The 27,988-nt window shown below is 32.7% G+C and overlaps 4 protein-coding genes and 1 long non-coding RNA gene across 26 annotated transcripts; 3 read left to right on the top strand and 2 right to left on the bottom strand.

Annotated features, from left to right (window-relative positions):
* Positions 1–385: 385 nt before the first annotated feature.
* LOC112743998 (uncharacterized) lies at positions 386–7,485 on the top strand. 18 transcript variants are annotated; one of them, XR_003172567.2, is made up of 14 exons: positions 386–720; positions 984–1,228; positions 1,741–2,036; positions 2,130–2,172; positions 2,309–2,413; positions 3,431–3,511; positions 3,958–4,043; positions 4,201–4,261; positions 4,444–4,561; positions 4,897–4,967; positions 5,400–5,547; positions 6,199–6,293; positions 6,835–6,968; positions 7,075–7,485. It is a non-coding gene; the product is annotated as an uncharacterized lncRNA (long non-coding RNA). The 18 variants fall into 18 exon arrangements; XR_011871243.1 differs by having other exon boundaries at positions 6,829–6,968; XR_011871253.1 differs by having other exon boundaries at positions 4,883–4,967; positions 7,096–7,485.
* Positions 7,486–14,694: 7,209 nt separating this feature from the next.
* Positions 14,695–15,951, top strand: LOC140178712 (F-box protein At5g07610-like). Its single transcript, XM_072215941.1, has one exon. It carries the CDS (start codon positions 14,695–14,697, stop codon positions 15,949–15,951), a length of 1,257 nt encoding a protein of 418 aa, XP_072072042.1.
* A 2,099-nt stretch (positions 15,952–18,050) lies between these two features.
* LOC112743995 (uncharacterized) lies at positions 18,051–20,378 on the top strand. The gene is made up of 3 exons (XM_025793448.2): positions 18,051–18,514; positions 19,570–19,698; positions 19,971–20,378. Exons 1-3 carry the CDS (start codon positions 18,224–18,226, stop codon positions 20,148–20,150), a joined length of 600 nt encoding a protein of 199 aa, XP_025649233.1. The 5' UTR covers positions 18,051–18,223; the 3' UTR covers positions 20,151–20,378.
* A 383-nt stretch (positions 20,379–20,761) lies between these two features.
* LOC112743996 (uncharacterized) lies at positions 20,762–23,439 on the bottom strand. Of its 2 annotated transcripts, none has more exons than XR_003172552.3 (9): positions 23,237–23,439; positions 22,920–23,000; positions 22,461–22,550; positions 22,096–22,262; positions 21,782–21,851; positions 21,605–21,684; positions 21,383–21,464; positions 21,222–21,298; positions 20,762–20,960 (listed from the first exon to the last, which is right to left on the bottom strand). XR_003172552.3 is itself a non-coding variant. In XM_025793449.3 (9 exons), the coding sequence occupies exons 1-9, from the start codon at positions 23,312–23,314 to the stop codon at positions 20,860–20,862; spliced, it is 807 nt and encodes a 268-aa protein (XP_025649234.1). In that variant the 5' UTR covers positions 23,315–23,439; the 3' UTR covers positions 20,762–20,859. The 2 variants fall into 2 exon arrangements, 1 of the variants encoding a protein (XP_025649234.1); XM_025793449.3 differs by having other exon boundaries at positions 21,402–21,464.
* A 1,463-nt stretch (positions 23,440–24,902) lies between these two features.
* LOC112743994 (uncharacterized) lies at positions 24,903–27,584 on the bottom strand. 4 transcript variants are annotated; one of them, XM_025793445.3, is made up of 9 exons: positions 27,351–27,584; positions 27,188–27,268; positions 26,481–26,570; positions 26,228–26,394; positions 26,062–26,131; positions 25,665–25,744; positions 25,472–25,534; positions 25,293–25,369; positions 24,903–25,177 (listed from the first exon to the last, which is right to left on the bottom strand). In XM_025793445.3, exons 1-9 carry the CDS (start codon positions 27,438–27,440, stop codon positions 25,077–25,079), a joined length of 819 nt encoding a protein of 272 aa, XP_025649230.1. In that variant the 5' UTR covers positions 27,441–27,584; the 3' UTR covers positions 24,903–25,076. The 4 variants fall into 4 exon arrangements, with proteins under 4 accessions (XP_025649230.1, XP_025649231.1, XP_025649232.1 ...); XM_025793446.3 differs by lacking the exon at positions 25,665–25,744 and having other exon boundaries at positions 25,472–25,575; positions 27,351–27,529; XM_025793447.3 differs by lacking the exon at positions 26,481–26,570 and having other exon boundaries at positions 27,351–27,518.
* Between the last annotated feature and the right edge of the window lie 404 nt (positions 27,585–27,988).

Genomic DNA, 27,988 nt, shown 5'->3' with positions numbered 1-27,988 from the left:
ATTCTTCCATCACAATAGACTTCAATTTGATCTATGTCTTCAATATACCCTCAACTATGAGCCCTTCTATAACCTTTCAAGAAGAACTATGACATAAATCAAGTGATACTACACTTGTCAATTCATAATAAAAATGTTAAATTACACTAATATTTCTTCATTTAAGTTATAAAATGTTTGGTGTAAGCATGATATTATTTAATCGCAGAACAAGTTAGTGTAATTTAAGATGGCAAAAATCAAGATGATCTTAGCCTCCAAATCAAACAATTTAAAAAAAATTAATTTTAAACAAAAAAAATTCAAACTAAATTATATCAATTTTATAGTTTGATTTTTTAATCCAAATTATTTAACCAATATAAATATCCGGATCCGAATTAGGATTTAAAATTGGAAAAACCCTAATTTGAAGTCACAGAACCTCTTCGACTCTTTCCTCTTGGTTTTCTCATCTTCTGACTCTTCTCATCATCTAAACTCAGCTGCCGGCGCTTATTGTCTCCCCGCAGCTGGCACCGGAGCAGGCAGCTGGCACTGCAGTTGCGTATCTTCCGCCGCCACCACAAGCGCGTCGAGTCTCTGGTCGTAGCTTCGCCTCTTTGGATCGTAGTCGCACCGCCGCTCTGTTCCGCCGTCTTTTGTTCTGCCGTCCGCCTTTCCTTGTCGTGACCAGCTCTGTTCTTCTCTGTTCTCTGGGTACCCTCGCCTTTCCTCAAGGTTCTTCTCTGTTCTGCCGTTTTCTGTTCTTTGCATTTCCTTTATGGGTTCTACCGTTCAAAGGGTGTAGAGAATGAGTTTGCATCTGTAATAATAGTTTATGAATCAAGAATCCTAATGTATGGTTCAATAATGCTTAATTGGTTTTGGTTGTCTTGAATTTGAGTTGGATGTTGCATGAATTAGAATTTGCTCCCTTTCCATTTATATGCGTATTATATTTTTCGTTGTTGAGACATGTTAAGTTGTGTAATTTATTACAGCAATGACACAAGGACGAGGCTTACATTTGTCACATTGGGGAAGTTGAAGGGGAGGTTTTCATTGGCCAAGAAGCCAAAACCAAGAAACAAGCATACATGAGTGCAGCAAATGTTGTTTTTTCAATCTTAAAAGGGAACATAGTTCTTTTAAGATTGGAAAATCAACATTTGCTGCACCCAAATCTAAGGGAAGCAAAGGTTTTTTTTCCCAAAGTTAGGAGTGGACTCGAACCCGCGACCTCTAGGTGAGTATAGAGTATGTGGAGCCATTTGAGCTATAGCTCGCTGGCCTGCATCTGAGTTTTTGCTTGGTTAGGGTTTGGTTTATCATTTTTGGGGCAACAATGAATTTTGATACCGAATGAAAAAGAACAAGCACAATCTAATTTGATTTTTATTTTGTTGTTTTGCTGAAATTATTAGATTGATTTGATTTTAATTTTGATTGAAAGATATAATCTAATAATTTTTAAAAAATAAATAAAAATAAATGTTAATAAAAATAAATATATGAGCAATGCTAGGGGGCTAGCAATTTTTGTGATTAGTAGCCATCATATAGCCATCAATGATGATTTAATGGTGTGAGATTGGTGTGAGATTTCATCCAATGGCTCACCTTTCTCTGCTGGCTACATGCTGGCCAACATTCAATAAAATTGCTGGTTCCCTAGACTTTTCTTAAATATAATTCACCTGGCAAAACCGGAGAAGATGAAGATGAGACAGAGCTGTAACTCTTGGTGGGGAGGAGTAGGTGGCGCAGGTAGGGAGAAGACTTCCTCCGGCATCACAAAACCGGAGAGGGTTAAAGGAGAGAAAGACAGTAAGAGACAAAGACGCTAGATCAAGAGAGAGAGGAAGAGGAATGAGGCTACAACGGTGATGGTGGCCATCGCCGCTGTTGGTTCCGCAGTCCTCCGTATAATGGCTTCGTAGTCCTTCCTTCGCGGGCGGCAGCGGGTTCTGCGAATGCGATGACCCAGTTACTTACGACGGTGTACTTCAGTGATCTGGACGTGCTCCTATGGAGTTTTGATTCTGATGAACATAGTAATGCTTAAATATTTTGTCCTATATATTTAACAGAAAATGCCTGTTTTCAGCCAAAATTTGAACTAGACTAATATTTTATTTTTGTTTCAGGCAGCGCTTCCATAGCAATGCTAAGGAAATTGGCTTCATTAAGGTATCTTTGTCCCTAAACTTGATCTTCAGTCAATTTATTTATAACAAGTGGGCTTGGGACTATTGATTGCAAGGAATTTCTGATGACCACTGACTTCTCTACACCTTTTCTCTCAATCTCTCCTCTCTTACACCAGGGTCTCCTCCCACGTTTCCATCAAAACAGAGATGAAGAAAACATGACGGTGAAGAGCGGAAGCACGAGAGAAGAAGGAGAAACATCCTTATTTCAGTAATTGATTGTAGGTTTATTTTTTTCTCTCCTTTCAAATGATCATAGATAAAATCAGCTAAGAAGTGAATTTTTTTAAGGTAGCGTGTTTGGATTGTGTCAAAAAAAATTTCAAGTTACTATCATCGTGTTATCAGTACAAGAATTTATTTTTTCGTTGTTTTCCATTTGTTTTAGTAATCTGATTTATGTGGTGTGTTTTCTAAAATTCTTCGTCATCATGGATGGAACCCATATCCTTCACAATTACTGTCTTATATATAATTTGCTTTGGTTTGATGATTTGTAGATAATGATGACATTCTTTATGCTTACAGTTATGGAATGTCAACTAAAAATGCAAGGAACATTATTGGTATCAGATTATTGACATATAAAATGCCACACTTGCATAAATTTCCACTCCTTAATTTTAGAGGTTTTCAATCATATAAGGAAGCAAAGTTTCTTTTTGACATTTTTTTGGGAATAGCATTACTTATTTGGCATCCCTTTGATCCTGCACATGGTCTGACCAATGGTGTTCTTCTAACTGATATTGAAAGGGATTGAGATGCATTCTTACATGGTTTAACCCTATATATCAAGGCTTTACTCTTCCATATTTGATGGGATATTTTATCCCAATCTAGTTTTTATACTTTTATACATGTCAAAAGTTTTCTCTTCTTTTTTAAACAAAAAGTGCTCTCTTCATTCATGTGATGGTAATGTGTCTTTGTGAGAAAATTCTAGCTCACATATGCTTTTTCTTTCTTTGGATGCATGTAGTATTTTTACTTCTACGTTGAAACGTACTATATATTTAAGTTAAGATGTTATAAGTTTGTTGGTGCAAGCATTATAGGCATAATTTTAAAACAGTATTCTAGGCTTAGAGAAATTTCCAAAGCAATGATGTACTCAATCATGTGCAGGTCCTTGACAATTATGGTAATGAAATGTGATATATATGTTTTTTTTTTTTCTATAATATTCAGTTTCAAAAGTTTGCTAGAAGATGCTACACTTAACTCTCTTTTTGCAGGGACTTCATGCTTTCATGCCTGAGCCAGCTCAAGAGGAGATCTTCTCCCTTTGGGAACAAGTTGTTGTTGCCTGTATGAAGGTATGAAATATGTATCTTAATTTTTTTAACTTCATGAAATTAAATGAATTTATTTGGATGCAGTTTGTTGAAATTTAAAATTAATATAGCTAATCAGTTCTCAATTTTTTGAATTTGTTCTTCATCTGGTTAGAATTATTTTAGAATTCTAAAATATTGGTCGATCTACCATAATTTTTTTTCTTTCAAACGAATGAAGTGGCTTTAGAATTAAAGAAATAACTAATGAGAATTTTAAATAATTTAAGGTGGCTTCTTTAGGAATTTAAATGAGGTGTTACTTTATTTAGTTTCAATATGTGTGTATGTTTGAATTCCTTAAGAGGCTTTGCAGAATAAAAGGACATCTATTTAGTATTTTAGGGGCTTTAAATTACTTTATTGTAAGCTTTAAACTACATATGTGAATTAAGTGATGATTTTGAAGTTTAATTCTGCAAACTAAGATCAAGGAGAAGCTAGTGGAAGGTGAAAACAAGATCAAGTGCAAAATGAGGACTTTAATTGTAAGTTCTGGAGAAAACTTATGCTGGTAAGTGAAAGCTTTTTAGCCATTTTTTAAAAATTTTATAGTACCTATTTTGTTTTTTGGTTTTTCCCACGGTTTAGGTGGATTGTGAAGTGGATTTTCTGTTGAAAATTAAAATGTGAAAGTAAATGTTATGGTGCTGTGCTTTTTTTTGGTTCAGGGGAGGCTTACCCTTTAGAAGCAGTGCAAGGGAGTTATTTTGATCATACTTTCGAGTATTGGTAAGCGGTAACTAAGAGCTATATTTCTCTCTTCTACTTCTGTATCAAAAAAATTAAAGAGAAAAAATAAACAGAGAAGGCTCTATTTTGAACATTCTTTCTAGATTTACTACCTTACCTATTATTCATTTGTTCAGTTTCAAGTCTTTCATGTTTGATAAATATGTGATTCAATTATTTAGGGCTTTTTCTTATTGGAAAAAGGAGAAGTTAATGGATCCATGAAGAAAGTGGGTGAACATTTTTTTTGAATCAGCCAAAATTAAACCCTAAGAATGGAAGAAATTCTGCAACAACAGGGTATTACTTTGGCTTACTATTTCCTATGCTTCCATATATACTATGTGATGATATAAATTATGTATAGAACAATTCTATCATTTCTATGTCTTACATTATCAAGTATGAGGAAATTGAAAATTCTGCATTACTCGAGTGACTATTACTGAAAACCCTTGAGGATTCTGTGATCTTGTTCTTTATTTAAAAAGCAATTAGCATGTATGTTTAGTCACTTAATTTTTTCCAGCAATTCAGCTGTAGGTAACTTGAGAAATCAACATAGAGTCATAGACTTCTACAACTTATCTTTAGTTTCTTATGTTCCAACTTATGATTAAGGTATCATTGTTTAGACAATACTTAGCAACAGATGATTAGAAGGCACTAATCCTATCTAAAGAAGACCATAATGTCATCTGTAAAGGTAATAATTTTAATGTAATTATGATATGAGTTGTGAATGTTGTTGTTCCATTTTATCAGTGAAATTTTTTGTAAATTGTTATAGTTACTTCCATTGCATTCCATTCCATTTTCTCATCAAATACTTCATCCTTACATTTATTGATATGCTATTCATTTCGAATTGGATGATGATGCCAATGGGTCATGTAACAATTCATCTTAGTTCTCTTTTCCTTTAATGTATTTTATTTATTTATTTATTTTGCATTATGTGTTTATCATTGAGTAGAGGAAGATGGTCAGTATTTATTACGTGCTTTCTGTATAAAGCATATGGTTTTCTCTTTGTTTTTAATTTTCTTTCTTAGCACGTATATATGTTTTTTTATTTTTTATTTTTTATTTCTAACAAGTTCTTTATGTTTGCTGTCATAATATTTTAATCTGGCAGTCATTCTTAAAATTCCATTCATTCTTATGATTGGGAGTACCACAATGAGCAGCACTGAAGCATTAAAAGCAGGATTATGTGAAAAGGCATTAATAGTAACTCATTATTATCTTGATTTGCGATGGCCAGCATTAGCACTTTAATTAAGGTGAGGAGATAGATTTGCTGTTAGATAAATGTCTCATACAATGATCTTTGCCTTCCTGAAAGCATTTTATGGTGGCATTAACACTCTTTAAATTGACATTTGTCATTTGAATTTGATGTTTTTCCTTTCCTTTAACAATTCATAAATAATAGATGAGACTATTGGACATCAAGACCAATCTTTGGTCTAACTTTTAATTTCTGACATTAAACGTTTCGTAAATTAATTAATACTTGACCATCTGTAATTCATTGTTCAATCTTATTTGGTAACAAAGGATACAAAGAGTGGCGTGTTCTATTGTTCTAATAATTCCACCACTTTTTTCATGTCATTACATCCATAATTATATTGGCGGCCGTAGAAGATTTGCTTTATTTTTTTCTTAGTAGATAGTCGACATTGTTTATTTCCAGGAACCAATTCTAATTGCTCAAAGTTATTATTTGTTTTAATTTCTTTTTTTTTTGGTGTTAATTGTCTGTTGTGTGATTGTAAGAGATGTGATTTAGTGTTTCAGTGTTACCATTTTTGTGTATATGCAAAATGGCATGAAAATCTATGTTCATTAGTGATGTTTTAACTGGACTGAGTGAGAAAAAAAAAAAGGAAAAGAAAAATAATTAAGCTCTTTCATTTTCTTTTTTGCAGCTTCGATGCTTCTATAGGCAGCCATCACTATGTGGAAACTTAGTGTATAGTGTGCATAATTTAATTATAAGATTTTCTTCCTAAAATTTATGCAGGTAATTTTGGTTTTTTCTATGCTATATATATTTTGGGAAGATGTTCTTTTTTACTTATTTTTTTTAAAAGAAAATAATCTTTTTTGCCCCCTCTTGACTTGTGCTTTATGCATTGTCTCAATTCAAGATTGAATTCCAAATCTAAATGCATATAGTATTAGATTACATTAATTTTGTGATAGTGTGATATTATTGGTATTTTGATTTCTTTTGTCCTTTATTAGTAAAATCAAAATTAGTCTTCTAATATAATTCCTTCTTATGGAGACAATATGTCATCACTTTATGGTTGGGGACAATATTTTTTTTTTTTTGTTTTTTTGTTTTGTTTTGAGTTTATTTTTCTTTTTCCACGATTACTTTTAGATGGGGTGTCATTGGTGCAGTATGAGTACTGCAAATGCACTTGAGTGTGATACTGTGTTTCATTTATATGTTTATATTTATTTCTTAGTAAAGTACCTTGCTTTAGTTAGGGTTTTTCGTGCCATTGTGGAATCATTCCTAAGCTTCACTCTGTCGTATTTTTTTGAAGCTGCAGTTACATTTGGTTTAGACAATTCTTAGGCCTGTTATAGAACTTCAACGAAACTACTTGGATTATTATGCTGAAAATAGAGAAGAGAAAATGCTTATTCCACAGGCTGTTATTTCTTTCCTCAGGAATATCCGCAGGTCAGTTTTCTCTTATATTAAGGAAATATCCTCTTATATTTATGTTGTGTTTATGTTAAACAAACTTTCAGCAAAAAAACGCCACCATGAATCTGTGAATTTTCAGGATCATGTGTTCTCTCTATAGGGAATGGAGTATGTGCTGCATGGAGTCATTGCTTTGGGGATAATGGCTGCTGGTGGTGTGCTCTCCGGAGGGAATCCAGCATCACATGTTTTACAGATTAAGAAGCAAGGTGATTCTGCTGATGCCAAATTAGTTGTCACACTTTAAATTATGACAAGATGATTGTTTTAAGTATAATTATGTAATTCCTTTTTTTGTTAAACAAAATTTTGGCAATTGTCTAAAGCATGATTTTTTTTTTTAAGATTCAATTTCTGTAGAAACTTTTTTCTTTTGGTTTAAAAATATTTTAAGAGTTTAGCTAAAAAAGTGTATTAAAGGTAGTTGTTAAATTTACAAGTACTAAAACTTAATTTTATTTTAATAAATGTATTACAAACTTTAACGCTTTATTTGTCCATAAAGATTATTTTTTGTCACCACCTTAACATTTAATATAAACAAATTAATTGTGGGATCAAAATCAATCTTGAGTTGTTTTTGTATCAAAATCTGAATAAATATGATAAATGACATGAGATCCAAAAAATTTATTAAATATTTTTTGTATTTTGGTTCACTTCAATAAGCGACCATAGAATTTGAAACTTCTTGAGTTTGAAATTTGATTTTAGCAAGCTTAAACTCTAACCTATTATGACTGGAGTTGCTCCAGAAGCACTAGAAGTCTTTTTTTTTAGGTGGTTATTAATGTGTTATTGTCCAAGAGGTAAATATATGATTTTTGGTTCTACAATTTTGCTAATTTATTAAGATGGTTATTAATCTAAAAGTTTTTCCAATAATTTCTGTTGTACTAATGTAAAAATTCTTCTTATTTTTTTAAATTAATTTTTTTGTGCACATTTTCTTAGTGTTATTTATCTGTGACGTGTGTGTGTTTGATATGCAAAGTATTATGGATGACATCAACTACTTTCCCATAGATGCTTATTCTGAACTGTGAAGTCCTTGCTAAATTTTTAAGAATGCAGCCTCATTTGGAATTTCACCGATGTTACTCTTAGGTTCTTCAAATCTTACAAAGCTAGATAAATAAAGCAAAAAAAAAAAAAAAAACTATGTTAGATAACACATATTATGAAACTAAAGATTTTTTTTAAAAAAATATACCCACCTATTTTTAAATTGGATGACATTTACATCTTCAAGATTGAAGAACATCTTTGTGCCATACATAAAATTTTATAAAATAATCTTTTCTAAAAAATTTAATTTAATACAAAATGAGTAAAAATTCACATAAAAAATAAGTAAAAGCTCACATAAAAATATATTGTTAATAAATTATGGATAAATATTACCGTTATATAACTTCACTCTAACAAATTGTAAGACGACAACAGCTCTATTCTTATTGTCGGATTCTAAAAAAGCATTTAATTCATGTGCATAGTTGCTAAAAAGTGCACACTCCATTATTTTTCTATATCAAAAAGAATGTTTAATGTTAAATATATATTTTTTATAACAAAATAAATAAAAAATAATTATAACTCAAAAAGTAATTACCAATAAAATAACATCAAATAATTAATTATTTTAAATTTGTAAGAAACAAACCACGAAAAGAATGCTTTTTATTAATTTTTTTTTAAATTTGAATACTTTTTTTTTTTCAAAATTAATCCGAAGCGATTTTTTCAAAAAATTTAAATACGTAGACGTTTAAAAACGATGCCTTTGAATCCAAAAAATTATAACGAAGCTTAATGTTAGTTAAAGATACATTTGTTACTTATTAATAATATTAATAAAAATATTTATAATAAAATAAATTAAAATAATAATTTAAAAAGATGAGATTATAAAAAATTTTATATTTATAAAAATAAATATATAATTATCCATCATCAATCTTTAATTCAATAATAGTGTACTTGGTAGATTTGTCATCCTTTTCAAGAGTTCTCTTACTCCCAATTCCAGCAAGATATCCAACAACATCTGAAATGATTTAAAATAAAAAAAATATTGTCAATAAATTTGTTAAAAAAAAAACACAACCGAAATTATCAATAAAACAAATAAATTTATAAATAAATTATACTTTTCTAAAATAACAAACTTACTAACTAAATACATACGTGCAATCATACCCAAGAGCATCGAGAGTGTCAAAACTCACAAACTTAAATCCATATTGTGGGATACTTGACGATTCTGGAAGTCTGTGCACATCAGTACGCCTGGTAATTTCCGTATGGCAATGGAGAATTTTCGTAACTTGGTAGTGTCCATAGCCGTATCACTCTATACGTACACATAAATTGTCGATTGTAGGACTGATGTCTGTAATTTTGTGAATTCCAGCCATTGGAATAAGTAGAGAGATTTTGGATATATGTAAAAAAAGAGATTGATGTACTTTAAATCGTGGTACTTTACATCTCTCATGACTTATACTTTTATAGTTGATTCATAACTTAAAATTAAAAAATAATAATCTAAGAACAACAATCTAAAATTTAAGAAATAACAACTTAAATAAAATAATTTAAAATTTAAAAAATAACAACCTAAGTAAAACAATCCAAACTTAAAATTTGAAAATAACAACCTAAGCAAATAATAATTTATAATTAATAAATATAATTCTAAAAATTTCTAGTGACGACACCTAAGCAAATGAACTCCCAGACTCAACGTATGAGCGCCACGTCAGCATATGAGCTCCCCATTTGTATACTATAAAGATGAGCTCCCCATTTGTATACTATAAAGATTAATTTCCTAAACTATCTAAACTATTAATTGTGTAGAGTATTGAATTTGATATTTAATTATATAGAGTACTTGATTTGATATTTATTAATTTTTTAAATTATATGAAAAAAATTAATTAACTTAGTATTATTCCTTTGTCATATAATTTTATATTACTCAATGTATAAACTGTAGTAGCCAACAGAATTTTATATAAATTAATCTTTTTATAAATAAACTATATAAATACAATAAAATAATTGTGCACACATAACAACATTGGGGTCATTGAATCGGAGTAATAATACAGTATATATAATTCATGTTTTTGTTTTCGCTGCTGCTACGTTACCAACAACATTTCTGTCAACTTCTGCCAACTCTTATTTATAACTGTGTTTAATGGAAGTGTCTTCAGGGATGTGTCTAATAAAAATATCTTTTTTATGGCTGTGTTTAATAAAAGTGTCTTTATAGATATATTTTCTGGATGTGTCTCTTTATATATATATATTTAAAATATAATAATTAATTATTGTTGGCAATAAGTTAGCAGATAATATGTTGGTACTCTATATTTTTCCTTTTGTTTTTCACTCATTAGATTTGATACTTATCTAGTTATTATTATTATAGCAGTTGATGAAGAGCATGTGATGACAATAATATAATGCAATCCTTCAAACATAGCTATATATTATTTTTGAAATTTTATAATAATTAAATAAATTTTCATGGAAAAAAATTTTATCAGAAATTCAGTTTTGCATATAAAATTATAAATGTTAGCAGTTATTAGGTTTGAATCAACTTATTCAGCTGCATCATGCATGTCATCAATGTTGTGGACCTTCCCTTCTAGCTTTTCTACAAAGATTTGATTCCGTTGTCATTTGCGTCACGCAAATTATCTAAACATGACAATACTAACAAGTTTCGGATCTGACTAAAATCAGCCTATGTTACACTTGCGGTACATAGCCGGTCCCAAGCCCGGATAAAGGAGGAGGGTTGTGTTAGGTCTTCGGCAACCAACATAAAAATATAGCCGAACCCCCATGACATGAATCAAAGACATTATTGCGCTAAAGCTAGGTCGTTGCCCGGAAGCAACGCGCCGTATGGCTCGAGTACGGTGTCGAAGCAAGAGCCGCTGCATCGGTGCCCGGATGTAGTGTTAAATGAGCAAGGGTTCTCGCGTTTTCGTGAACGGACGGGGGTAAATAAGCTAGTTCACAAAGGAAAAGGTAAAGGTCGAAGCGACAGAAGGTTGAGATTTGGGACATGGAACATAGGCACTCTAACAGGAAAGTCCATGGAGGTGGTGGACACCATGACAAGGAGGAAGATTAACATTATGTGCCTACAAGAAACGAAATGGGTTGGTGCAAAGGCTAGGGAGTTGGATACTTCTGGTTTCAAACTTTGGTATACAGGAAAGGTGAAGAATAGGAATGGGGTTGGAATAATTGTGGATAAGCAGTGGAAGAAAGACGTAGTGGATGTCAAGAGGGTGGGAGATCGGATCATCTCTATCAAACTTGTGGTGGAGGGAGGTGCTTTCCATGTGATTAGCGCCTATGCACCACAAGTGGGTTCGGACGAACAACACAAGGTAAGGTTTTGGGAGGATCTAGAGAGTTTGGTTCAAGGCATACCTTTGGGAGATAAGATTTTCTTAGGAGGAGATTTAAATGGCCATGTTGGGAGAGAAGTGACTGGATATGGGAGTACTCACGGAGGCCATGGTTTCGGGATGATCAATGCCGAGGGTAAAACTATTTTGGACTTTTCCTCAACTTTTGATCTTCTCATCGCAAATACATGTTTTAAAAAGAGAGACGAACATCTTATAACCTATAAGAGTGGCATGACAAGCTCTCAAATCGACTTCTTCTTGTTGAGGAGAGTCGACCGGAAATTTTGCATTAATTGTAAAATTATCCCGGGAGAGAGTTTGACAACACAACATAGGGTGCTCGTCATGGATTTTCGCGTTGAGCAAAAGTTGAGGAAAAGACATCATACGAAGAACCCAAGGACGAGGTGGTGGCGGATGAAAGGGGAGGAACAAAGAAGCTTCCTAAGACGGGTAGGAGAAGAGGCAAAGTGGGATGGGAATGGAAGCGCGGAAGAGATGTGGAGGGAGATGGCAGAAGTTATTAGAAGAACAGCAAAAGAAAGTTTTGGTGAATCTAAAGGAATAGGACCAAGAGACAAGGAGTCCTGGTGGTGGAATGCGAGTATACAAGAAAAGATAAAGAAAAAAAGGGAATGCTTTAAAGAGTGGTCTTTATGCCGCAATGCAGATAACTGGGAAAAATATAAGGCGGCTAAGAAAGAGACAAAAGTGGCTGTAAGTGAAGCAAGAACAAGAGCATATGAGGGTCTCTACCAGTCTTTGGGCACGAAAGAAGGAGAAAAATGTATATATAGAATCGCAAAGAGTCGGGAAAGAAGAACGAGAGATTTGGATCAGGTTAAGTGCATAAAGGATAAGGATGGAGAGGTATTGGCTCAAGAGGAGAAGATTAATGAAAGGTGGAAGAGCTACTTCTACGAGTTATTTAATGAGGGACAGAAGACTCTTCCGAGCCTTGGTCGATTATGCACAAGGGAAGAAGATCAAAACTTTAACTACTATCGAAGGATTCGAGACTTCGAGGTAAAAGAGGCTCTAAAGCAGATGAAAAATGGCAGGGCAGTAGGACCTGATAATATCCCGATTGAGGTTTGGAAGGGTCTTGGAGGAAAAGGCATCAACTGGTTAACCAAGCTTTTTAATGAGATTTTAAGGTCAAAGAAGATGCCTGATGAGTGGAGAAAGAGCACCTTGGTACCTATCTACAAGAATAAGGGGGATATACAAAGTTGCGGAAACTATAGAGGGATTAAGCTTATGAGTCATACTATGAAGTTATGGGAAAGGGTGATAGAACGGAGGTTGAGAAAAGAGACACAAGTAACAGAGAACCAATTTGGATTTATGCCAGGCAGATCTACCACTGAAGCGATATATCTATTAAGAAGGATGATGGAGAGGTATCGTAGTAATAAAAGGGATCTACACATGGTGTTTATTGATTTGGAAAAAGCGTATGATAGGGTACCAAGGGAGGTCTTATGGAAGGTTTTAGAAAAGAGGAGAGTAAGGATCGCATATATTTGGGCAATTAAAGACATGTATGATGGGGCCACAACTAGTGTGAAGACTCAAGGTGGTGTGACAGAGGAATTCCCTATTGGTATAGGATTACACCAGGGATCATCCTTAAGTCCATACCTTTTCACATTAGTCTTGGAAGTACTCACAGAGCACATCCAAGAGCCTGTGCCATGGTGCATGCTTTTTGCCGATGATATCGTCCTTATGGGAGAGTCAAGGGAAGACCTAAATAAGAAGTTGGAGTTATGGAGAGAAGCTCTAGAAGCGTATGGTCTGCGCATAAGCCGTAGCAAGACGGAATATATGGAATGTAAGTTCAGTCTGAGAAGGGAAAACTCCAATATAGAGGTGAAGATTGGAGAAAACATCCTGCGAAAAGTTAAAAGTTTTAAGTATCTTGGGTGCATCATACAGGATAATGGAGAGATTGAACAGGATGTAAATCATAGGATCCAAGCAGGTTGGTCAAAATGGCGGAGCGCATCTGGTTTTATATGCGACAAAAAAGTGCCTTTAAAACTTAAAGGTAAATTCTATCGCACCGCTATAAGACCGGCTATGCTGTATGGTACGGAGTGTTGGGCGGCTAAAGGGGAGCACGAACATAAGTTGAGTGTGGCAGAGATGAAGATGTTGAGATGGATGAGTGGTCATACGCGATTGGATAAAATAAGGAATGAAGATATAAGGGAGAAAGTTGGAGTAGCACCCATTGTGGAAAAGATGGTTGAATCGCGTCTCAGGTGGTTTGGACATGTGGGAAGAAGACCGATAGAACATCCAGTCAGGAGGGTGGATGAGATGGAAGATGGACAAAGGGCGAAAGGCAGAGGAAGACCTAAGAAGACCATCCATGAGGTGGTCAAACGAGATCTACATGTAAACGGTCTTTCTGTAGACATGATACATGACAGAGCACAATGGCGTCGTTTGATTCATGTAGCCGACCCCACTTAGTGGGACAAGGCTTTGTTGTTGTTGTTGTTGTACCATTTAATTTAAAATATTAAATTAAATTGATAAATGATCTAATAATTTATATTTAATTTATTTAAATTTATTAAAAATTACATTAAAAGATTCAAATCTTTTGATAAGAAATAACAACTTAAATAAAATAATTTAAAATTTAAAAAATAAAAATCTAAATAAAATAATTCAAACAAATAAAATAATTTAAAATTTAAAAAATAACAACCTAAGTAAAACAATCCAAACTTAAAATTTGAAAATAACAACCTAAACAAATAATAATTTATAATTAATAAATATAATTCTAAAAATTTCTAGTGACGACACCTAAGCAAATGAACTCCCAAACTCAACGTATGAGCGCCACGTCAGCATATGAGCTCCCCATTTGTATACTATAAAGATAAAGATAAAGATAAAGATAAAGATAAAGATTTATTTAAATTTATTAAAAATTACATCAAAAGATTCAAATCTTTTGATATTTTAAAATTCTCCCCATATAAAATTTGAGAACTAAATTATAAATTAGTTATTGTGCATTTTCAAAAAGCAAAGACAGACCCCATAAAAAGATCTTTTTGTATGAGATATCCAAACATAAAATTATTTTTACTTTTTTATAAGATCTTTAAAAAAAAGATAACTCAAACAAAGATCTACTTACCCAAACGAGGTCTATATAAGTCATAAGATATAAAGCGGAGAAACCGTAGCCTACAACACCACGCAACTTCTCTGTTGGTTTGGTAACAATGGAGAGTCCATGGGACACTGTGATACGAGACATGGATCTCTTAACGGAGATCCTTCTCCGATTGCCAGTGAAACAAGCGATTCAATGCAAATGCGTGTGCAAGAAATGGTTGTCAATCATCTCCAACCCCAAATTCCGTTATTCACACACTTGTCGTTTATATTCCAAGTACAATAACAAACCTCCACCCACTGCTCTGTTGGTTCAGAATTTCGGAGACACGAAGGCCAAAAGAGCTTCTATTGTTCCCTTCCACACCAATAATAACAACGCCAACAAAATCTTCTTCCACCTTGATCTTGATCGACGCAAATACATGTCTTCTACTATTATACACTCTTGTAATGGTCTATTACTATGTAATGTTACACCCACACCCAATTCTGGTTTAACAACTTTTGAGTCTTTTATGATACGACTAGAATCCCACTTTCGCATATGCAACCCAGCCATCAGCAATGACCACTGCGTTTATCTAGATTACCCCCTTGGCGATGTAGATTCCCCATGTAATGAAGATATCTACATATTTGACCCTTTAGACTTGAAGGCTTATCTTGTTTTCGAACCTCTAAAACAACCTCTTTCTTACAAAGTTATTTTATTTGGTGAAATGGAAGCTCCGTTTGGACATTATTATAGTCGTCTCAATCAACTCAAACCCCGAATTGGGATTCGTTTGTATTCCTCAGAGACGTCTTGTTGGAGTAGTGTTGTTTGCAATCTTCCTAATGATTTACGTGTCCCAGAGGGAGTTTATTGCAATGGTGCTGTTCATTGGTTTCGTTTAGATGATGACAATTCCGTTTATTTCGATGTCAATCGGCTTTGCTTTGATAAATTGCCTGCAGTCCCTGCATGTGTTGACTCAAATTCAGAGCTCTTGGGTGTTAAGTATTTAGGAGAATGTAAAGGAAGGCTGCACTTGATTCTATCTGATAGTTTGGAGTTTGATATTTGGGAATTAGAGGAAGATTACTCTTCATGGGTTGCCAGATACCGTGTCAATCTTAATCGCATGCATGATGGGGAATCGGCCTTGTGCTGGAATCTTTCAAGTAATCCATTTTGTGTGTTAAGTTTTGTTCTTCGCCAAGAAGAAGAGGAGGAGGATTCCATGCTTGTGTTGTTCCAAGATGGTAAAATAATGTCTTATAGCCTAAAAAATTATGGTTTGAGGGTTCTTTGTAAATTAGATAGAGTGCCTAGATCTGTTCATCACTACTTTGAGACTCTGTTATCTATTGGAAATTAATAGAGTTCGATGTAGAGCGAGTGCATTATTAGTTCATCCAACAATGGAGCAGTGATAGATGTAAAACTTCTTCCGTATGTTCTTCAAATAATAAAAAAATAATTTTAAGGTGGTTTTTGTTCTATTCTTTAAATGTAGAAGTAATCGGTGTTTCTGTGTGTTTCTCTATGCCCTTCAATTTATGAGCAATATATAACAACTTCTCACCAATTCGCAACACTTATTACGCAATGAGCTCCACTACCACCTTCCTTCTTCTTCTACTACTTCTGGTGCTGCAAAATTACGAATTTGCCCATGGAGGAAAGCGCAAGGTGCACATCAGCGATGACCTTGATGACGTGTACGATGACGAAGAGGACGAGTCTTGGAAGGAATGGGACAAGAAGAAGGAGCCATCTTTCCCGCCCGCCGATCTGTCGAAAATGGAACCGTCTCAGATCAAGGAGGAGATGATGAAGCGCCACACCGGTCTAGTCATCGGCTTCGTCAAGCTCCGCTTCGGACTTCGCCGTACTCCGGTCAGCCACATTTCTGTTTCTGGTTAAGGCTATTCTTATCTTGGTGTAAAACAGGGCTCCAATTTTAGCTATGATTTTATCGGGAAATTGGCTGTTTCTGCATGTTTATTGGTTTTTGATGAATTTCAGCTAGAATTTTGGTTACATTATATAATTTAAAACTTCTTGAATTTGAAATTTAACGTTAGCACGCTTAAATTCCTATAGGTCAATGTGGGATTATAAAGGTGAGTAAGTTTGAAGTAATTTTTAGTTATAAAGACGAGCGTCTTATTAGTAGATCTTAATAAAGAGTTTTTGTGAATTATTTTGATCAAAGATGAGAAGTATGTCATAGAAGAGAACACTTATATACCAAATCAAAAGGTTCATACATAGAGAGCAAGCACAAACATAAAAAACTTATTTAATAACTTATATAAAGAGATTCAACACTTTTTTTACACTTACTTTTGTTTGAGGATAATTAAACTTTACATATAAGTTTTAATTAAACAAAGATATTAAAGGTTAAATTTATGATTGTTTCTTAGAAAAATAATTGTGATATATATAAATTTTAATTAAACGAAGATAACATTTTTTTGTTTAACATAAGCTAGGTGCAAGTTTGTGGTGTATTATATAAAGTTAATTGAGCTTAAATATAGTATCCAATTATTAGGATTTCAACATTTCGTAAATAATATAAATCTCTACATTAATTTAATGTATTTTTTCGTTAAGAGGGGTTATCATTGTATACTTAATTAGAAATTTAAATAGATAATAAATTTAATTAAATAAATATATAACACTAATTAAATAAGGTACCAAAAATATATTATTATACTTTTTATACAATTTACGTATATTGAATGAACAATTATAAATAGGATTTTAGAACTAAATGTTTGTTGCAAACTATTTTATTTAAAGTATAAAATAATTATGGAATTATATTTTGTCAATTTTAAAAATATTTTAAATTGAATTATTACTTTGTAAGGAAGCTTAAAAAAATGTGTTAGGATTGGATTTTATTTTTAGTATTTTATGATTTTCTATTTTTAGAAGTTTGTAAAGAAAAAAAAAAGTAAAATTAAGAAATTTTATTTTTTATTTTTTATTTTTATTTTTTATTTTTTTTCTTCTCTTAATGAAATTTTGAAATAAAAAATATTTATAATAAAAACAAAAAATAAAAAATAAAATGAAATAAGTTTCCAAAGATGATAAAAGCATAAATTTCGTTGAACTTTGATATAACGCTTTAGGTTTGTTTAGATGTCATTTTCAAAAAAGATATTTGTTTTAAAAAAATAGTACTATGTCTCTTTTTTTTTATCAATTTAATGTAAAAAAATATTTTTTTTATCTTATCAATTTGATGTAGAAAGAAAATAATTTTTTTATTTGATATATATTTTTATTTTTTGATATGTTTTTATCTACTAACAATTGAATGAAAAAAATCCCATAAATATTTTGTTAACTTATTTTTTTTTTAAATTACTTTGTAATATTTATTTTTATTTTTTAAAATATTAATTATGTAGAATATTATATTTGATATCTGAATACATAAATATTTACTTTGAAACTAAATTAAATTATTAGCTTTTCTACAAAGAATTGATTCCGTTGTCATTTGCGTCACGCAAATTATCTAAACATGACAACACTAACAAGTTTCTGTGTTTTTCTCTATGTCGTTCAATTTATGAGCAATATATAACAACTCCTCACAAATTCGCAACACTTATTACGCAATGAGCTCCATTACCACCCTCCTTCTTCTTCTACTACTTCTGGTGCTGCAAAATTACGAATTTGCCCATGGAGGAAAGCGCAAGGTGCACATCAGCGATGACCTTGATGACGTGTACGATGACGAAGAGGACGAGTCTTGGAAGGAATGGGGCAAGAAGAAGGAGCCATCTTTCCCGCCCGCCGATCTGTCGAAAATGGAACCGTCTCAGATCAAGGAGGAGATGATGAAGCGCCACACCGGTCCCGTCATCGGCTTCGTCAAGCTCCGCTTCGGACTTCCCCGTACTCCGGTCAGCCACATTTCCGTCTCTGGTTAAGGCTATTCTTATCTTGGTGCAAAATAGGGCTCCAATTTTTAGCTATGATTTTTATCAGGAAATTGGCTGTTTCTGCATGTTTATTGGTTTTTGATGAATTTCAGCTAGAATTTTGGTTACATTACTGATTTTGTCCGGTCAAGTTCGTTTTCTTGAGTGAAATGTAAGCTGGAATTGGAGTTTAGTGAAAGTGACCTTCTAGAGTTTTAGTGCTGAGTTTTACGTTATTGTTAGGGTTTCTTTTTAATAAAATGAAATAAAATATGTTTTATTTTATTTTTTGAGTTGTGGTTGTGATTATTTCAAGCTGTGGTTTTTTGTGATGGATTTTGGTGGAGGATGATTGGCTCTTGCACATGTATTGTTTTTGCTCATACTTCATTTAAGGGGAGAAAGAAGTTAAAAAAATTAAGATATAGTTTGAGTTGAATTTGTGATTTAATGTGATCAATTGATTCTGGTGAATTTCAATGAGCACATTCGCTCATGGCCATTTATTAATTTTTGCATTTGAGCTCTAGTTGAGTTTAAGTTTTGGTTACTCTGTTGGATTAGGGTCCTTTAAGTTTAAAGTGAACAAACTTAGTAAAGTGATAAAGTGAGGAGTAACTGCTATTGGATTGATAACTTCTATTGCAATGGGTCTTATCATTGGGATTTGCTTCCCTTGCCATGTAGCCTTCAAGTGACTGCTGTAAAAGTGATGGGTAATTGAATTGTCGGCCGTCGAGCATGTTAAGGTTGCTTCAGCATTATGTTTGTCTTATCCATTCTGGAAACTGTGTTCTGGGATGGGGAATATGGATATCTCTGGTGCTTTTTTTTCTTTGGATAGTTTATGGTGCTTTCTTTTGGTGGAGCCTTATTTTCAACTTCTTCTTAGTAGTTTATTTGATTTATCAAGATGGTGTTTGATTATCAAATTGGTCCTTATTGGCAATTTTCTTTGTGATAGAAGAAAGAGTTTTTTGTTTGAACATTTTTCGTTAATGTTAACGCCCTTAACTGATTGCCATGCTTGATTTTAGGACATGGTAGCGGAAATCGCCATGAAATGGTCACAAGTTATGAGAACTGGAGGCATTGGTATAAGGTTCATGGGTGTTGATACAAGTACAATCATGTTCAACATGGAAAGCATCAAAGGCATGGATGAGGTACGCCTTTGCATTTTACCTTCTTTTCCCTCTACTTTGAAATTTTAAAGAATGAAGAATGGAAGCGGCTTGGCTTATCAATTTTGACAACAACCCTATCTATCTGCTATTATGTTCATCTCCTGCCTTCCCATTTTATGATTTACTATAAATCATGTTGAATTATGATCCTTGTACCTTGCTTTTATTCTCCTTTCATTCAAAAAGCAGTTTTAGATTCAGCCTTGAGATAATTGTTATTTGTTAGTGATGATTTTCTGCTGATATTACAGTTGAAGGACTTTATCTTTGACCAATCAGAGGCATATGAGATCAAAATCGGGAATGATGTTTTTCGAAGACCTGGAGATCCACCTTTAGAAGAGGTTCTTCAGAACCTTCAGAAAGAAAAAACCAAAGCGGATAATGCTGGTCAAGAGGAAAATGATGGGGATTTGAGAACAGAGTTGTAATTCATTTCTAGGGATATGATTGTCTTCCAAGGTTTAGTAACAGTTTTGTGAATTTTGTAGTTTGACATAAAAAAACACTTTCTTCCTCCTCATTTTAAGATGATGAACTGCTTCTAAAGGATAATGTAGTAATCGCCTTTTCAGCATTTGTGTAAACCAAGAGAAACTCAAACTACTGCATTGATGAGACGAAAGAAACAAAGATATTCAAATTCCCCTTGGTGAGAAGTGAGTCCCCTAATAACCTATCAAACCATATATGACTATTCTACTTTATCTTATCCTATTCCTTCCTTTCGTTTCAAAATAACTATATTTTCACCTTTTAGTACATTGAAAAATATATTTAGACACAGTTGTATAATTGTGTTTAGCAATGTTGATTTTTATCAAAGTTCAAGTGACATTTATGTTAAAATGGAGAATATACTACTATTTCTAATCACGAAAGATTTGAATGTTGATAATGCTAACTATATAAGATATGAACGAACTAATACATGACTAGAATTGTAAGTATTCAAATCTTTTATGGTTGGAAATGTAAAAAATTATAGTTTATTCTAAATTGGAGAGAAACATTACAATTATAAATATGATGATGCAAAAGCTTAGAGACAGAAGGAATTTACCATTGTTTTGCATTAATGGAATGTAATTAAATGAAATGATATAATACAATGATAGACAATCTAATGAAGTGGAACTACTATTTCAGCTTCTTACTGAAGTCAGACAGCTCAAGAAGTGTAATCCTGGGGCTAGCTGCTGCTTCATCTCTCTCTTTCTGAGTGTTGAACCCCCAATTAACTAATCCAAATCAACCAAATTTAGCAAATATGTTATTCTAAAACAAACAACAATACAGAAGATAGAAACTCCAAAATGTATAAGATTGAAGTTATAGGACAACTCTATGGTCACATGCACTAACATGATTCGATAGTGTAAATCTTCTTATAATTTTAGCTTATACATCAATAATTTCTGTTATATTCATACCATTGGATGATCTTAGTGTGAAAATAAACTTGGTGCACTAAAAGAGACACGGAGAAAGAAAATTGCTACCTAGATACAAATTCCAATTGTCCAACTCTGGTTCTTTAATGACATTTTTTAAGGTTGCAAGCCTATCTTCCACAAAGCTGCAATTTTAAAAAAAGAAAAATATTAACCTTAGTAATTTCTCTTAAACCATGTTAACATGCAAATACAATGTTCTTAATAACCTGAAAGGCAAAATCTTACTGTAGGGTCAGTCCTTGGTGCTCTGGCATCTTTTGAAGCTTCTTTAGCATTTCTACCTTAGGACTTCATAGAAAAAATATTAATAAAAAGATTTTAAAAAACACTAACAAAACAAAGAAAGTACATGTTGGTTGTTAACAAAATATGGGTGTCAAAATAGTGTCCGCTACAACATGATTTTGATATTCATACAAGATACTAACCCAGTTCCTAAACCATATATTCTTTCTGGTGGTAAAGTGATTCCAGCAAGCTCTTTCAGTAAAGCATCAGCAAAACGGCCCTATAGCCAAAGAAGGAAAAAATGCAAAGTAAGAAGAGAACATAGCAATGTGAAATTTCATATAAGACTAGAATTATGTATTCTTAAGGATTATTACCTGTTTTGTGGTGACAATGTAAACTTTTGAGCTTGCAAATCTTAGTGCATCAGCAGTACCAGGATAGAATCTATAGGTATAAAAAATAAAACACAATCACCAATAAGCAAGAGTCCAAAAGTCAAAAACACAATCGCGCGCACATTTTTCTAAAATCCGAATATCTAATCTCAGTTGTTTTTGTCTGGTGTATCGAATGGTACGGATATACATGCATCAAACCTTAAGATCTTAACATAGTTTTCGACAGATAACTTCTATTAAATTTATACTGTTAGATAACTTGTATTAAGACATTCCCTTAATTGAACTACCTGTTTGCTCCCATCCAACCAGAGAAATCATTCTGCAACCAATCATCTCTGACCTTTCCAAAAAGATCTATCAGTTCATCTCTATTCTCATCCCATTCTTCCATCACAATAGGCTTCAATTTGATCCATGTCTCCAATATACCCTCAACTGTGAGCCCTTCTGCAACCTTTCAAGAAGAACTATGACATAAATCAAGTGATACTACACTTGTCAATTCATAATAAAAAGGTTAAATTACACTGACATTTCTTCATTTAAGTTATAAAACGCCTGGTGTAAGCATGATATTACTTAATCTCAGAACAGGTTAGTGTAATTTAAGATGACAAAAATCAAGGTGATTTTAGGCTTAATATATACAGACCGAAGATTTTCGAATTGATGGAACTCTGGTCTCAAGCAATAATCTCACAAGTAAGAGAGTCTCATATCCAGTTTCCACCACTGGCCTCACCTGACATGAAAATACTACAAGTTCATAAGAAAAGTAGTATAACTCAAATGTTTTATGAACACTGCAGAAATTGTGTTGAGATTTTAGCTTTGCAATCATTTCTTAAGTAGCAAACCAGTCATTGTTAAAACAAATAACTAACATTTGAACATCTATTCATTAATTTAACCAAGTGCTTCCTTCGTTTAATTTTATCTGTCACTGTCATTTTTTGGTCTACATACATTGATCCAATAATATGCCAAGAAGTTATAGTGACAGATAAAGAAAGACGAACGAGCACTTCGTAAACATAAATTAAGCATTGATAAGTGAGCATTGTTTGTTGAGAAGTGTAATTAATTAACAACTTAGAAGTTAATTATTTACTGTAATCATCTGTTGAACAATCCAATCTTCAACGGTTGGATCCACACCATCAAACAATGCTGGCCATCTCAACTTGGCTGCCTACAAATTTATCGAAGTGATCACAGCTTAAGTTTAATACATTATACATTATGACATTAGAATCTTATTGATATTTTCCACTAACTGGATAACATTAACAGAAAATTTGAAACATTAGTAAAAGAAGATAGAAATCCTAGAACTAGAAGAACATATATACAATGAAAATGTTGGAAATACTGTGTGTATTTCTCTTCCATTATTATAAGAGAGAGGGAGGAAGAGAGAGCATGAACCTTGACGGCAGAGATAGCAGTCTCTCCACAAGTATCACACAGAACTCCATCAAAGTCTAATGCATAAAGATGACCCATTTTTCCTAAGTTCCTTTCAATCTTGCAATGTCTATCTATATGTATTTTATACTAAGATAATAATATAAATTTGCATGGTACACAATACCCGCCATCCAAAACAGGATTGAAAATCTTTGGGGCCTAGCTTCCATTAAAATTATGACACGTGAATGTCTACCATTTTTTTTTGTTTATTTTTCATTTTTGTCTATTTAATAATAATGCCAATAGTTTCTTTCTTTTGTCATTTAATCTAAGTTTTTGTAAATGACACTTTTAATACACTTAACATGGTTGTAATTTTTATGAATTATGTCTGTTCTTTAAAAACTTATCTAAGTAAAAAAATTTGCCTTGATGCCCTTGAAAAGGTGCTATGCTTAGGTGGCTTAACAAATTCCAAACTAAACACACTTTAACAGTGTAAGATTACATTTTTTGGTTTGCATGTTAGATCTTTAAAGGAAAGGCCTATGGTAATATCTAAGTTTGAGTAAAAAGAGCTACCGTTACCTTATTAATTAAGCTCATCTACAGCATAAATGAATTTATTATAGACATGATATATAACTGAATATAATAATATTGTTTGATCTATATAGTCGACTTTATCTTGATGGAATTTGTTGTTTAAGTTTTCGTGCATTACAATATAATTTTATCTATGCATTAATATTTTTACCATTTCGCATAACTTTTATGGAGACCAAACCTGCCTTCTAAGATGGAAGATGTGTAGTAAATCCTCGAAATATTTCGGCTAATTTTTTTTTATATTGGAGGAGTGTGTGAGTTGTGTTTGGTTATGGTGTATACAGGTATTAAACACAGGTCTGAGACAGGGAGAAATCGGACCGTCCGAGTTCTTTGTTAAAAAATTTGTTGACCCCAAATCGAAGCGTCCGATTAGTTTTTGTTTTTTTTTTTTTTTTATTTAAAATGATATCGGACCCTCCGTTTACATTTTTTGTTTTTTTTTTTTTGTTTTTGAAAACTCAAAACGGACCATCAGTTTACCACTTTTGTTTTTTTTTTTATTTTTCCTTTAAATGAAAACGGACCCTCCGTTTCTAGTTTTTTTTTTTTTGTTTTTTTTAAAAAATCAAAACGGACCGTCCAAATTCCTTACTCTAAATCTCTCGATCCGATTTCAGCCTCCTAACACCACATACAAAAAAAGCGCCCCTATTCTCCATAATGCTGTATCACCCCATACCTCCCTCCATATTAAAAATAAAAATCCAAATATTTCAGTACCTTTTCTCAGCGTAGTATTACCACAAATAATATTTGCTTTCGAAATAGTCATTCACATATGACTATGAGTGGCGTCGTATTTTTTGGAATCTTCCACATTGATCTTGCAGCTTCATTTGAGGCACATATTTCCTCTATTTATTTCCACATTGTGATAACTTAATATATTTAGCCACCCAAGTAAAAGCAAACTCAGTTATATATGTGTAAACTCAACACATTGCCTTCATCCAAGAGTGTAGATCTATCTTTTCTTATTGAACATAACACTTACATAATGAAAACCAGTTTTGAGTTTCAATAATCAACTGTCAATTTATTGTGTGTGTATATATACTATATTACTATGTACTGAAAAAACATTTCTCTATATAACATTAGAGGATACAGTTACAGCAGCCATTTTAAATAGAAAGATTGTGGTCACAACAAACTGACTTTCTTTATAAATGAGATGGTAACAAAATGTTCAGTTCAATGCTGACGCCTGAAAAAGTGAAAATTCAATGAAGGCAACAAACAATCATTTCAACTTCTTACTGAAGTCCGACAGCTCAAGAACTTGAATTCTGGGGATAGCCGCAGCTTCTTCTCTCTCTTTCTGAGTGTTGTAACCCCAGTTCCCTGATCCCAAAAAACAATTACACTTATCAGGCACACTCACGATGTCATGTAATATTTTCCCTTGAGAGAATCCATTCCAATTATAAACTGGTTAAGAAATACAAAAGGAAGCTACCTAAATACAGATTCCATTGATCTAACTCAGGTTCTTTGATGACATTTTTTAAGGTAGCAAGCCGATCCTCAACAAAGCTGGTTAAAAGAGTTAATTTCATGTAAGCAATAATAGAGTTCCAGTAGAAATAACAATAACCAGAATGATGTATAATTAGTTCTAGTAGCACAATATCTTACTGAAGTGTGAGTCCTTGGTGCTCTGGTCTCTTTTGAAGCTGCTTCAGCACTTTCACCTTAGGCCTACCGGTAAAACCAAAGATGGTGCAAGGAAAGTGAATTTCCTTTCAAAAAATAAAGCAAGAGAAAAGAAAAGAAAAAAATGTTAAAGCATCACTGGACATTATTTTAGACGAATATATACTACACTAACCCAGTTCCTAGACCATATATTCTTTCAGGTGGAATTGTCACCCCAGCAAGCTCTCGGAGTAAAGCATCGGCAAAACGGCTCTAAAATTACAAAAGAAATGATAAAGATACAAAATGAACAGGGGACATGATGTAAAATTGCAAAAGGTGCATAAGTCGTATTAGGACAACATTATCTTCCTTTCTCTCTTACTCTTTCATTCCAAAATAATTATCACCTTGAAAATTCGGTACATTAAAAATTGTATATATTACTTGCAATTTATATCAAGATACATTGACTTTTGAAAGTAAAAATATTATGGAATGGAGTATTTTTCATTAATACTGAGACAAAAGTATCTGTTGACGGGATTATCATCCCCTAGCTAGGGTCAAAAAGAAGGTTGGATGCTGACCTGTTTCGTGGTGACTATGTACACTCTCGAGCTTGCAAATTTTAATGCATCAGAAACACCAGGATAGAATCTATAGACAAACATCACGAATTAGTAGTAGTAGATCTCCTTCATGTGATATAAATATGCTAAACTAATCACAGCTCAGAAGGTTTAATTTGGTTACCTATTTGCACCGATCCAAGTAGCGAAATCCTGCTCCAACCATTCATCTCTAACCTTTCCAAAAAGATCTATCAAAGTTTCTCTATTCTCACTCCACTCTTCCATGATAACAGGCTTCAACTTGGACCAATTTTCCAATATACCCTCAACCGTGAGCCCCTCTGCAACCTTGCAAAAAAAGTAGGCATCAGTCAAAAGCAGATGCAAATTCCACGGATAAATGCTAAAGATCAGAGATAAGACATTGTACTCACTGAAGACTTCCTGATGGAAGGTATTCTGGTCTCTAACAACAATCTCACAAGTAAAACATTTTCATGTCCAGTTTCTACGACCGGTCGGACCTATAACACAGACAACTATGGAAGTTCATCTTCAGAATGAAAATTGGTCTATTTATTCACCATATTCAAAGCAATGTTTTTGAAAGCTCAATATTTTTGAGTAAAATATTCACAACATCATATGCAAGTAACTAAATCCTTACAAAAAAAAAAATGATTAAAACCGGAAAATGTTTATATTTTGAGGGAATAAAACTTGATTAACAATAAAAAAAGGCAACAAAGTTAGCGAGAAACAGTGTGTTGTTTAATTAGCTTAGTTTTGGAACAATTTTATAATCAAAGTCCTACTGAAATCTTAGAGGAAAAATCAATTACTTCCTCAAAGAAGTGAGATTGACACATGCATTGCACCTCATAATGGTACTCTTCTAAAACAAGGAAATTTATTTGAAAGCAAAATAATTTTGTCTCTGATTCCCTTTCTATAATTTGAGGCCTCTGTTGTTATTTACAAATCGTATAAGTTGATAAGCAGTTAACAGTTACTCAGAACCAAAACACATAACATCTAAATTATAAAGCAATTTAGCAAAAAACAAAGGCATAAACATAATAATTAACTAATTGATTAAAAAAATGCATAAGAAGTAAGTAGTGAATATGAGATTAATTACTGAATGCATCTGGTCAACAATCCAATCCTGAGTGGCCGAATCCACGCCATGAAACAAAGAAGGCCATCTCACTTTCGCAGCCTGAAAGGTATCCTAGTTAATGAAAAAGTGAAAACTTGAAATGAAAAAACAAGTAAGAGAGAAAGGAGAGAGGGTACAGTACCTTGAGAGCAGAGAGAGAGCTCTCACCGCAGCTATCACAGAGGATTCCATCGAAGTCCAAAGCATAAAGCTCCCCCATTTCACTCTGCATCGTTGTTATGCTCCTTCCTCACTCTTCACAACTCACAATTCAACGCTCCGTTCCTTACGTCCCTGATGTAGCCACGTGTTTGCTAATCATTTTTATTTATTTTTTTGTTGTATATTATTATATAATAAATTTATTTATGTGTTCATTTAAAGCTTGTAATAACTTTTTTATATTTAATGCATATTTCAAAACTTATCTTTGTATCAACCTTAACTATCAAATGGAATTGATTAGAAGTGCGATGATTTTATGCGATAAAAATGTATGATAAATTTATTATATAATTATATATAAAAGAGGATAATTTACTTTCTAATTTCCATTAAGCAATTGCTTATATAATTTAATTTGTATCACTCAAATTTTTCATCGAATTCAACATAAATAATTAATTTTAGGTATCTATAGTTTAATTAAATTCTCGATTAGGAACTTTAACTTATAAAGTTTGTAAATAGATTCAATTAGATATTGAGTAACTATTGTTATTGTTATTTTTTTTCCTAGAAAAAGGAATATTCAATCGGATGTTGCACTGGTACAATTTA

This window comes from Arachis hypogaea, chromosome 14, assembly GCF_003086295.3.
Source record: "Arachis hypogaea cultivar Tifrunner chromosome 14, arahy.Tifrunner.gnm2.J5K5, whole genome shotgun sequence".
In the NCBI taxonomy this organism is placed as follows: domain Eukaryota; kingdom Viridiplantae; phylum Streptophyta; class Magnoliopsida; order Fabales; family Fabaceae; genus Arachis; species Arachis hypogaea.
The sequence above is the reverse complement of the archived record's forward strand: the minus strand, read 5'-3'. Positions and strand labels throughout refer to the sequence as shown.

Coding starts and splice junctions, on each gene's coding strand:
- LOC112743995 (XM_025793448.2), top strand. CDS start 18,224: ATGAGCTCCATTACCACCCTCCTTCTTCTTCTACTACTTCTGGTGCTG. Junction 18,515..19,569: donor TCGGACTTCCCCGTACTCCG/GTCAGCCACATT, acceptor GCTTGATTTTAG/GACATGGTAGCGGAAATCGC. Junction 19,699..19,970: donor GCATCAAAGGCATGGATGAG/GTACGCCTTTGC, acceptor CTGATATTACAG/TTGAAGGACTTTATCTTTGA.
- LOC112743994 (XM_025793445.3), bottom strand. CDS start 27,440: ATGCAGAGTGAAATGGGGGAGCTTTATGCTTTGGACTTCGATGGAATC. Junction 27,269..27,350: donor GCTCTCTCTCTGCTCTCAAG/GTACTGTACCCT, acceptor GATACCTTTCAG/GCTGCGAAAGTGAGATGGCC. Junction 25,370..25,471: donor CACCAAGGACTCACACTTCA/GTAAGATATTGT, acceptor TCTTTTAACCAG/CTTTGTTGAGGATCGGCTTG.
- LOC140178712 (XM_072215941.1), top strand. CDS start 14,695: ATGGAGAGTCCATGGGACACTGTGATACGAGACATGGATCTCTTAACG.
- LOC112743996 (XM_025793449.3), bottom strand. CDS start 23,314: ATGGGTCATCTTTATGCATTAGACTTTGATGGAGTTCTGTGTGATACT. Junction 21,852..22,095: donor GGTTGGATGGGAGCAAACAG/GTAGTTCAATTA, acceptor TTATACCTATAG/ATTCTATCCTGGTACTGCTG. Junction 21,685..21,781: donor ACATTGTCACCACAAAACAG/GTAATAATCCTT, acceptor CTTTGGCTATAG/GGCCGTTTTGCTGATGCTTT.